The sequence below is a fragment of the Micromesistius poutassou genome (assembly GCF_964030765.1).
Source record: "Micromesistius poutassou genome assembly, chromosome: 24".
In the NCBI taxonomy this organism is placed as follows: domain Eukaryota; kingdom Metazoa; phylum Chordata; class Actinopteri; order Gadiformes; family Gadidae; genus Micromesistius; species Micromesistius poutassou.
In genome coordinates this window covers 1,463,812-1,475,861 of record NC_140294.1, presented here as the reverse complement: position 1 = coordinate 1,475,861, position 12,050 = coordinate 1,463,812, and the positions used below count along the sequence as shown (strand labels likewise).

General features: G+C 47.2%; 1 protein-coding gene across 1 annotated transcript in view; it reads left to right on the top strand.

Moving 5' to 3' along the window:
• Positions 1-11,341, top strand: part of arhgef7b (Rho guanine nucleotide exchange factor (GEF) 7b) — a 24,470-nt gene extending 13,129 nt beyond the window's left edge. Inside the window, exons 12-21 of the mRNA XM_084487870.1 lie at positions 43-189; positions 989-1,075; positions 1,478-1,556; positions 2,371-2,507; positions 3,101-3,376; positions 4,433-4,526; positions 4,889-4,978; positions 7,378-7,474; positions 7,870-7,924; positions 9,639-11,341. Of these exons, the coding sequence (XP_084343996.1) occupies positions 43-189; positions 989-1,075; positions 1,478-1,556; positions 2,371-2,507; positions 3,101-3,376; positions 4,433-4,526; positions 4,889-4,978; positions 7,378-7,474; positions 7,870-7,924; positions 9,639-9,761 (1,185 nt within the window). The 3' untranslated portion in view covers positions 9,762-11,341. The remainder of the gene's footprint in view (positions 1-42; positions 190-988; positions 1,076-1,477; positions 1,557-2,370; positions 2,508-3,100; positions 3,377-4,432; positions 4,527-4,888; positions 4,979-7,377; positions 7,475-7,869; positions 7,925-9,638) is intronic.
• The last annotated feature ends 709 nt before the right edge of the window (positions 11,342-12,050 follow it).

Sequence of the window (12,050 nt, the reverse complement as noted above, 5' to 3'; positions counted from 1 at the left end):
CTGTGTGTGTGTGTGTGTGTGTGTGTGTCTCTCTCTCTCTAGTCCCAGTGCCTGGAGGTGAGGAAGAGGAAGGAGCTGGAGCTGCAGATCCTCACCGAGCCAATCAGGAACTGGGAGGGCGATGACATCAGAACCCTGGGCCCCGTCCTCCACATGGTCCAGACCGGGGTCTTCACCCAGGGCTGCCTGGTAACCATGGCAACACACAGCGCTCCAACCACCGCTGCACTGCATCAGCGTCGTGATGTCATCGTTATGGCGACAAGCATCATGACGTCATCGCCATGGCGACGAGCATCATGACATCATCGCCATGGTGACGAGCATCATGACGTCATCGCTATGGTGACGAGCATCATGACGTCATTGCCATGGTGACGAGCATCATGACGTCATCGCTTTGATGATAAGCATCATGATGTCATCGCCATGGTGATGGGCATCATGACGTCATCGCTATGGTCGACGAGCATTATGACGTCATCGCCATGGTGACGAGCATCATGATGTCATCGCTATGGTGACAAGCATCGTGACGTCATCGCTTTGGTGATAAGCATCATGACGTCATCGCCATGGCGACAAGCATCATGACGTCATTGCTATGGTGATGGGCATCATGACGTCATCGCCATGGTGATAAGCATCATGACGTCATCGCCATGGTGATAAGCATCATGACGTCATCGCTATGGTGATAAGCATCATGACATCATCGCCATGGTGATGAGAATCATGACGTCATCGCTATGGTGATAACCCTCATCCCGTAATGATGCTGTTGGACCCTTTGGTCCGGTCTACGTTTAGACACCGGAAACCATCTTTAATCAACCAACAGAATAATCTATCTTTATGGGAGGATTACTTCTTGACCATGCAAATTGATCTGTTTGTGTGTGTGTGTGTGTGTGTGTGTGTGTGTGTGTGTGTGTGTGTGTGTGTGCGTGCCTGTGTGTGTGTGTGTGTGTGTGTGTGTGTTTTCCAGGAAAGGAATGAGCGCTACCTCCTTCTCTTCGCTCACACTCTGCTCGTACTCTCCCCTAGCCCCAGGATGAGTGGGTTCATCTACCAGGTACTCGCGCGCGCACACACACACACACACAGGCACGCACAAATGCACACAGGCACAAACACAGACACACACACACACACACACACACACACACACACACACACACAAAGGACAAAAGTATAGTTATAGGTATAGTTTTACAGTGGCCGTGAAATAGGCTTTGAATTGTGAATCAATTAAGAATATGGTAAATGTTGATTAACTAGGCTTTAAATAGTTTATAAATTAAGAACAGGTTAACAGTTGACGTAAAAAAAAAAAGAAAAGCTAAACGCTTTTGAAAAAGAAAAAGAGATACAAACGAATGAATAAATGATCAAATGAATAATGAAAGCCTCTCCTGATGAGAGCTGGCGGCAGAGAGGGAGTGAACCCGTCTGACTGTGTGCTTCACTTCCCAAGGGGAGAATCCCGCTGTCCGGAATGCTTATCTCCCGGATGGAAGACGGAGACAACATCAGGAACGCTTTTGAAATATCCGGTAAGGGAGCGCACAGCCATGGCGTTGCCATAGTTTCCCCACGCAGTCTTGTGTTCGTCCATGTGCGGCCGCGCCCATAAATATAAATATCCATCCCTCACATGGGGCTAGTTAAGTGTGTGAGTTGGTTGGATATTGTCGTTTTGAGAATCCTGATGATCAAATATCTTTAAATGTATTTTATTTATAGGGTGCTTTCATTTAGATGTGGAAAACTTACCACGCATGGGTGTGTGTTTATGTGTGTGTGTGTGTGTGTGTGTGTGTGTGTGTTTTTATGTGTGTGTGTTTATGTGCCCGTGTGTGTGTGTGTGTGTGTGTGTGTGTGTGTGTGCATGTGTGTGTGTGTGGCTCTGTGTCTGTCTGTATGTGTGTGTGTGTGTGTGTGTGTGTGTGTGTGTGTGTGTGTGTGTGTGCATGTATGCATGTGTGTGTGTGTGTGTCTGTGCGTGTGTGTTCATCCCTCTGTGTGTCACTCTCTCTTATGTATATGTATGTAATTCTGTGTGTGTGTGTGTGTGTGTGTGTGTGTGTGTGTGTGTGTGTATGTGTGTGTGCGTGTGTGTGTGTCTGTGCGTGTGTGTTCATCCCTCTGTGTCACTCTCTCTCTTATGTATCTGTGTGTAATTCTGTGTGTGTGTGTGTGTGTGTGTGTGTGTGTGTGCACACGTGCAACTGTGTGTGTGTGTGTGTGTGTGTGTGTGTGTGTCTGTGCGTGTGTGTTCATCCCTCTGTGTGTCACTCTCTTATGTATCTGTGTGTAATTCTGTGTGTGTGTGTGTGTGTGTGTGTGTGCGTGTGTGTGTGCCTGCAGGCAGCCATTGTGAGAGGATGCAGGTGACGTGCAGCAGCCAGGAGGAGCTCCAGGAGTGGCTGGACCTGCTCACCAAACACACACACGCGCCCTCCGCGCACGCGCACGCGCCTGCCCAGCCGCACGCCACTCACACTGTAAGACACACGCCCGTATATGGCAACGCACTTCCTTTTAGAGGCCAAGGTAGTGATTGATTGGAACAGACACCGTGATCAATAGGTTTTTCACCTCTCTCCCCCTCTCTTCTCCCCCTCTCCCCCCCCCTCTCCTCCCCTTTACTACTCCATCTTCCTCCTCTCTCCTCTCCTCCCCCTCTCTCCCCCTCTACTCCACTTTACTCCCCCCTTCCTCCATCTTCATCCCCCTCTCTCCCCCCTCTCTTTCTCTTCTCCTCCCCCTCTCTCTCCCTCTACTCCACTTTACTCCCCCCTCCTCCATCTTCCTCCCCTCTCCTCCCCCTCTCTCCCCCAACTCTCTCCTCCACCTCCCTCCCCATCTCGCCCCCTCTCCCCCTCTCTCCCCCCCCCCCCTCTCCTCCATCTCTCTCCCCTCTCCTCCACCATCTCTCCCCTCTCCTCTATCCCCCTCTCCTCCACTCTACTCCCCTCTCCTCCACCTCTCTCCTCCACCTCTCTTCTCCAACTCTCTTTCTCTCTCCTCCACCTCTCTGCCCCCATCTCTCCCCCCCCCTCTCTCTCCCTCCCCCTCCCTCCCCACCCTCCCACAGCTCCCCCCCCACCCAGCCACCCCCTCCTCCAGGCACTCAGAGTCCTGCGGTGGCAGCGGTCCCTTCGGCTTCGGCGGGGGCGGGACGGCCACGGGCTACCACACCCTGCCCCACGCGCCCCTCTCCTCCTCCTGCAACCCCACCTACGGGTCGCTGGGCGGCGGGGGGTCGGCCTGGGGCAGCCTGGAGCCCCCCAGCACCCCGCGGCCCTGGAGCCAGAGCTGCCTGCGACCCGCACCCCCCCTCCGCCCGTCCGCCACCCTCTGCTACAAGGAGGTAACGCAACGCCGGGGGCGTCCAAAGGTGGATTTATAGTCCTCCGTAATGTGCTGCACGTAGACACAGAGAGCCGTCTCCGTCGATGGAGAGCCTGTCGGTGACCCTCCCCGTAGCTCTACGTGCGCATTCCAATGTTTTTGAGACGGCATCGCCATGGTGATGAGCATCATGACGTCATCAGACGGCAAGGCTCTGTGATTGGTCCTCTATCAAAATCATTTCCGGAATCACTTTTCCCCCTTACTTTGTACATTGTTTACTTTGCACATTAAGGACTAGTAAACCACCAAATAAGATTTGAAAAGCTTTTGGGACGTTTATTTTCAACACTATTTACATGGTTAGTAGTCAGCATATAAGATCGATCGGGCGGCGAGTTGCATTGCGTATCCGACATCCAGACGGAGAACTGCGAATGCTCGAGGGGTCTCCGTAGTTACGGAGTAGTATACTTTGGCCGTAATTCTGATTCGTAGACGGATGATGTTTTCAATCAGTAAAGTGCCGTAAAACGGTGTCAAAATCGTAAACTAAAAGAATCGTCAATGTCCGCCGCCGTGATTTATTTTTCGCTTCCCTTGTCTGGCAGGTAGCCAAGGGAGAAAAAAAAAACCAAAGTGTTGTTTTCCGTAATGATCTGAAACTGAGAAAAGCGACGTTAGCATTTTTTGGGACAAATGTTGGTGTTTTTACCTAGAGTTGACTAAAGTGATTACATCAATTTATCGAAACTGTATCAATTATTGTTCTGTTTCTCTGTCTCTCTTTTTGTTCTTGTCTCTTTCTCTCTTGGTCTCTTTCTCTTTGTCTCTCTCTCACTCTCTCTCTCTCTATGTCTCTTTCTCTCTCTCTGTCTTTTTATCTCTCTCTGACTCTGTCTCTCTCTCTCTCTCTCTCTCTCTCTTTGTCTCTCTCTTTCTCGTTGTCTCTGTCTCTCTCTCTTACTCTCTTTGTATGTCTCTGTCTCTCTCTTTCTCTCTCTCTCTCTCTTTCTCTCCCTCTCTCTCTCTCTCTCTCTCTCTCTCTCTTTCTCTCTGTATGTCTCTCTCCCAGGACCAGAGTAAAAGTCCAAAGAACATGAAGAAGCTGCTGCCCAAGAGGAAGCCGGAGAGGAAGCCTTCGGAGGAGGACTTCAGCACCAGGAAGAGTACGTAGCCACGTAGCGTAGCCACGTAGCTTAGCCACGTAGCTTAGCCACGTAGCGTAGCGGCCAGCGCTAACACTCCACCACATTCACGTGTTGACCAATAGACTGAGACTGAGGTTGACTGAGATTGAGATGTATGTTAAATAACTTTTCTACATCTTCCTGACAAGATATCGAGTCAGTGTGTAATGGATACGTCCCTCTGTGATGTGTTAAGAGTTAGTTAATAGTTTATCGTTTTTTATAGTTTATATCGTTACTTTAGATGTCCACTTTAATTACGTCAGGGGCTTGATGCTCTCTCTCTCTCTCTCTCTATCTCTCTCTCTCTCTCTCTCTCTCTCTCTCTCTCGTTCGGCCAGGTACGGCAGCGCTGGAGGAGGACGCCCAGATCCTGAAAGTGATTGAAGCGTACTGCACCAGTGCCCGGACCCGCCAGACCCTCAACTCCAGTGAGGACACACACACACACACCCCCCCACACACACACACACACACACACACCCCCCCACACACACACACCCACCCACACACAGAGTGTACTTCTAGATGGTCTCTCTACTAACTGGTTTGCTATTTTCTCTAACAGTTCTCTCTCTCCTCTGTTGTTTTCATTTCTCCTCCTGTTCCACTCTCCTCCTGACGTGAATGTCTTTACTCTCTCTCTTTATTGTCGTCTTGTGTCATTCCCTTCCCGTCTTCTGGTTCATGTTGAATCCCTCCCTCACTGCTTTCGTTTGGGTCCCTTCCCCCCAAAAAACATCATTTTAATCATTTGTCCCGTAATATTACCACATCTTCCCGCCTGACTCATCCGAAAAATGGTTTGTCCCGACACCACCCCTCCCCCCCTCCCCCCCCATCCTGTCCTTATTTGGTTCATTCCGTTCCACCCCCCCCCCCCCCCCCCCCATTTCCCTCCGGCACCAAAGCCTGGCAGGGCACCGACCTCATGCACAATCACGTGCTGGCCGACGCCCACCTCGTCGTGACCGTGGACGCCGCCACCCGCCCCCGCGCCCGCGGCCGCGGTGCCGTGCACCGACCAATCAGAGGACTCGGAAAATGACAGTGTCTGGATCTCGCCTAGCTACAGGATGATGTCGCTGCAGCGTAAGGCCTCGTAGCGTACAGCCGTAGCAGTCCCGCTCCCGCTTCACCCCCACCGAGCTAGCGAGCTAGGTCGCTAACTAGCGAGGACGCTAACTAGCTAGGATGCTAACTAGCTAGGTCGCTAACTAGCTAGGTTGCTAAGTAGATAGGATGCTAAGTAGCTAGGTCGCTAAGTAGATAGGATGCTAAGTAGCTAGGTCGCTAAGTAGATAGGATGCTAACTAGTTAGGTCGTTAAGTAGCTAGGTCGCTAGTCACTCGGTCATGAATTAGTCTGATTTTTGAGGGTTGGAGAGACTTGTTAGCGCAACAGCTACTCTCGGAGTGTGTGCCATGTTGTGTGTCCCACCTAGAGCATGTTTCTTATTCATGGCTATTGTCCTATGTGAGGTTTATTACAACGTTTGCTTATGATCTGCTAGCGGTATTCCCAAAGACTTCACAGTCACACAGGCCAGTGGAGTTGAATCCTCCCTAACATGCTAGCATGCTAGCTCACTTTGAGATCGGTCCTTTTGGCGAGTGAGTTTGTCTTTTAAACGATGGGAATTCTGCCCGTCACATTTCAGATATGTCTTTGAAATTAAAACTAAAGTGAACATGTGTCCACTTAAGACAAATGTTTGAATACAGATATGGTTTTGGGCTCCTACTTCCCCACACGTGGATGAGGAGAACACCACTTGTGATGTCACAAATCATATACATTTTTTTAGAAACATCAATTAAGATAAGAACTAAAGAAAAGGCACAAAAATAAATCCACTTAGCCCTGCGAAGCATGTGCCAGGGCACTGACGTGCATCTCCTCAGCGTGTTCCTGCCGGGTTAAATGTGAGTCCTTGTGTGTTGAACCCCAAGTGGTTGTTGATGCAGCCTCCAGATGCACTTGATTCCTGGCCTCATCTCGTCGTATCTCTTCAGATTCAGTTTCAAACGTTCCTATTTCGCTATTCTGCCACCAGGTATAAATATCCCATTCCCCATCGTAAGGGCCTTTTTCTAAATCAGTCCCATTTGTGACATCACAAGTGGGAGTGTCCGGACGGAGGTGATGAGCCGACCGGGGCTTCATCTTGTGGGAGTGGCCTCTCCCACTTGTGATGTCACAAACGGCTCAATGTCCTTCCTAGGGGCCAAGTGGGGCACCCATCTTCCTCTCAGAATGACTCCCACTGTTGTTGTTTGTGTCACGATGGGTTTACTACATCACTCCATACTAGTACTTATACAATATGCAGGGTTTCCCACAGCACTTTACGATGAAAGAATAAAAATAATAAAAATCTGTAGTTTTGAATATTTGAAAAGTAAAAAATGCACACATTCTTTGACAGTTCTTGTTCCAGGTGTTATTTTGAAAAGCTTATTTATTAATTATATATTATTATATAATTAGACCCCCCCACCTACTACACGTGAACACAAAAATAAACAAGATAACACTTTTTGCCGGGATTTATTTGTTTTTATTAGCGGTTTATTTGTCTTTATAATCGTGACGAGACGACCGCCACGGGCGACGAAAACAATATCCCGAGTTTGAGATCTCAATCACGGAGGTATCGCCCAATATCACGAGGTAGCGAACCAATCAAACTGTGCCATCTTAGGAGGTTCACGTGTAACATACTGTGTACTTATGTATAATATATACTACTTCATTTAACTAAACTTATACTAATGTATAATATATACCACTTCATTGAACTAAAGCTCCGTGAACTTTCCCCCCCTAGACTCCAGCCGCAAGGACGTTCACATGCTGTTCCCCGAGGAGGAGAAGATCATCGTGGAGGAGACGCGGAGCAACGGCCAGACGGTGGTGGAGGAGAGGTGAGACGGGGGGGGGGGGGGGGGACTGTGTGTGTGTGTGTGTGTGTGTGTGTGTGTGTGTGTGTGTGTGTGTGTGTGTGTGCGTGCGTGCGTTTGTGTGTGTCCGTTTTCTTCTGACAAATGTAATTATGGTCGCTTGGGATAAAAGAGGCTGCTTTATTCCCTAAATGTAATGTAATGTGTGCGTGTGTGCGTGCGTGCGTGCGTGTGTGCATTCCATGCGTGCGTGTGCGTGCGTGCATCTGCGCGTACGTGTGCGTGCATCCGTGCGTATATGCGTGCGTGCGTTTTCTTCTGACGTACCCTGTGCGTACCCCTCTTTTACGCCGTCAATCCTCGATACCGTTCCCCGATCACGTGACCTCAACGGTTGTGTTTATCCCCTGCCCCTGTAGGAGCCTGGTGGACACAGTGTACGGTCTGAGGGATGAAGTCCAGGACCTCAAACAGGTGAGTGGAGAGCATTCTCCTCGCCGACAATAGCTGTGTTTCGAAATGGTTCCCTATCACGGATATAGTGCACTATATAGGGGCGCGCGCCATTCTGTAGTGGTGTCCGGATTCTCAGTGGTTGATTTCATTCACTATATAGTGGACAATAAAATACCCCAAATTTGAGTTGGAGTCCCAACGTGGGTATACCAGGGAGACTGTGTATCTGATCTTAAATACATTGCACTTTCTAGAATGCTTTTTTAACTTTGCCTTTATTCTCCATCTATTTTACTCTTTTTTTGTTTTCTTTTACTTATCTATTATTTTCTTTTTATTGTATGACATTGTTTATATGTGAAGCACTTTGAGTCTGCCTTGTGTATGAAAAGTGCGGTATAAATAAAGTTGCCTTGCCTTTGCCTTGAACATACGATGTTCCCTACATGTTACTCCCATATACCACAATGACGTTTAGAAATGTTCAGCGTAGTGTCCGAATTCTCGTTTGTTCGTTCCCTATATAGTTCACTATATCATAAACACTATATAGGGAATAGTGAGAGAGTGAATAGGGAACGATTTTGAACACATCCAATAGACCTTGGAAGAATAAATCCCGCCTCCGAGGCTCCGGTTCCCTCGGTCAAATGTCTATGGGAAATAACATGGGGTTTATGAATGATCGTACATAACAAACTCTGTAGGTGGAGAAGAAGTAAAAGCTGCGTCACGTTTTGAACTACACACCTTTTCCATCTAGTTTCAACTGGCTTTTTGGATTGTCGGTGCCGTTAGAGTAGCATTAATAATTGTTTACTACTTTAACGGCACCGACAATCCAAAAACCCCACGTTATTTCCCATAGACATTTGACCGAGGGAACCGGGAGCCTCGGAGGCGGGACTTATTCTTCCGAGGTCTACAGCCCCTTTAACAAAGAGGTGTCGTCTCACAACACAGGTGTCTCTCATTACACTAATTACGCCTGGAGCCATAATTAGTGTAACGAGAGACACCTGTGTTGGTCCTACGACCGCTCCCCTGGGAAGAGGCTCTGTTGGTGGTGTCATTGGGTCGTGGCCCACTGTATCATTCACTTTGCCATAACTGCATTAAAAGCATGTTTTAGTGTGAAAGGGGGTCGATTTAAATGGACTACCGAGCGCTGACCCCCCGCCGGTCGATCGCATATGAGGTCACGACCCGCGGTTTGAGAAACATCCAAGCTCATGATGAAGGAGTGAGGGTCAGAGGAAGGATTGTGGGCAAAGCAAGTTGGCTTGAAAACCGTTCACTTTCCTTTATTGCTCTTTATTCCTTCCCCCTCTCTCTCGTTCTCTCACTCTCGCTCTCTCTCTCGCTCTGTCTCTCACTGTCTGTGTATATCTCTCTCTTGTTCTCTCGCTCTCTCTCGCTCTGTCTCTCACTGTCTATGTATATCTCTCTCTCTCTTGTTCTCTCACTCTCTCGCTCTGTCTCTCACTGTCTGTGTATATCTCTCTCTCTCTTGTTCTCTCACTCTGTCCCTCGCTGTCTCGCTCTCTCTGGCTGTCTGTGTATATCTCTCTCTCTCGTTCTCTCTCTCTCGTTCTCTCTCCTTGTCCCTCTCTCTCTCTCTCGCTCTCTCTCTCTCTCTCACTCTCTCGTTCTCTCTCTTTGTCCCCCCCCTCTCTCTCTCGCTCTCTCTCTCTCACTCTCTCTCGTTCTCTCTCTCTCTCTCCGTAACCAGGACAACAAGAGGATGCGTCGCACGCTGGAGGAGGAGCAGCGGGCGAGGAAGGAGATGGAGCGGGTGGTGCGGCGCGTGCTCAAGAACCTCAACGACCCGTCCTGGGACGAGACCAACCTCTGAGAGAGAGAGAGAGAGAGAGAGAGGGAGAGGGAGAGAGGGAGAGATCTTGAAACGTAAAAGGCCCAAACTCTGACCGTCGTTTCCTAAAGACACGCGAACCTCCGGACTACTTTGAACTTTTAGAACGGTGTCTCTACCGACGGACAAAAGGACCAAAATGAAGGAAAAAAAAAACCGACCAGAAGCCATCGCCTGACCAAACAAGCCATACACTACCGACCAAAACGCTGTGATACGCCACGTAGGCTGAGTGGACGCGATGTCACGTCCACTTCCTGTTTTTGCGAACGATGAAATGTTGCTGTTGTCCGTATTTGAGTCCCTTCCCCCTGCGCAATATTTTTTTTCGTAGGATAAGTCTGGGAAGCTCTTCTTCGATTGGTTATGGTTATGGTTAGGGTCAGGGTTTGGGTAAGGGTTAACCCTAACTCTAACCCTAACCATAACCATAACCATAAACTCCTGCAAACAGCTAGGACTAATCAAAACACGGTCTAAAGGTTCTAACCAATCAGAGGCGAGAATCCCAGACGTATCCTCCTAATCAACCGCTCCCCCTGCGCTTGATTAAGCCGTTAAAAGTACTGACACTTTTTTTGTTGAATTGTTTGTCATTTTCGGATCTTCACGTTCCCAATCAGGTTGAAACACCATTCTTGCGCTGCCCGATTCTATCGTTTCCTTCCATCACCAAACGTGTTATTCGGTTGTTGTGTTTTTTTTGACCACAACATTTGACCGTACATTTACAGAATGAAGGACCGCTGTTAATCAAACAAACCTTTTTTTTTTGCCAAAATGAAAATTGTACTTGAACATGAATTCCCGGCTCCCTAGACCGGCGCCGTTTAAACTCCCTTTAAGTCTCACCAAGCCGTCCAAAGTGCGGTTCACCCTGGAATCTTACACTCGAGGTAAGTCTTTTTTAACATCAATTTATCAATTTCCTTATGAAATATATATATTTTGTTCTGCCGTCTAAGTCTTGTATGGCGTGTCATCATGTGTTTCATGGCTGGGTTTTGTTTTCGCATCTTTTTGTGGATGAATTTATATGAATGCAATGAGCCTAAAAATACAATAGCCTTTTAAAACGGTGAAAGATAAAATGCGTGGCTTTTTTCATTGCTGGCGAGACGTGTGGGATGCTAAATGAAAAACGAACCTTAAAATGTCTTACTTTGTTGTTTTGGTTGGTTGCTGTTGTTTTCCATTCGTTTTTTGCTTCCTGAAAATAATACAAAGTATAAGCAATACAGGAGTACAAGATATCAATATTTGTGTCATTTTTTTCCATTGTCAATGTAAAAATCTGACTTTTATATTTTAGATTCATGTTTTTCTCTGTTTGTATTAATGTAATTCCTGGAAAGCAATGCTGACTTAAATATATTGGACAGCTACTAACATGAGCTCTGTGTGGAACATTTCAACAACTAACTCTTTTAACTTATATATTTAAATGAAAGCCATCAATGTAATTGCACTGTGATTTTGACTATACGATAACAAATATTATACAGTGGTAGTAAAGTTTGCAATAATCAATCATGTGTATTTTTTATTTATTTAAACTGTGACTCGTCCGATGAATAAAAAATGGCCAACAGTGATCAAAAAATCGAAATCACACTCTAATCATTTTATTCTGTGTTGGCGTACACGTGTGGGTGTGTTGTTTTGTGTGTTGGCCAATCAGAACGACCAATAGATACAAAGAGAGAGTGTGTGTGTCTGTCCTTTATTATGTGATCCCTTTCATGCATAGGTAACCTGGAGAAATAAAAGTGTGTGTGTGATGTTTAGCCACTTCTAAAATGTCCAATATAGAATGAAATTAGGTAATGGATGTCACATATTTTGATAGTGATAGTTTTCCTGCTGAAACCAAAAAAACTATTTTGTTCTCTGTGGAAAAGGGCAGGAAATTCATAATAAGCTGTAATTATTAATTGAAAATAATTAATAAGCTGGACGCCTTTTGTTACCCTACCTGCTAAAGGGCTCTTCTCACACACGCGCACGCACGCATGCACACACACACACACGCACACACACACACACACACACATGCTCACATGTTCAGACACACACATACACACACACACACACACACACACACACGTCTAAGCTAGGGGGGCAAGTCAAAGTCAGACAGAACAAGCCAGGAATAAATACAGGAAGAAGAGGGAGAGAGATAGAGATGCATTTGGCATGATCCAATTCAATTCAGATCAATCAAATCAATAGGATATTCAGTAATTAATAAAACATGAATAAATCACATGT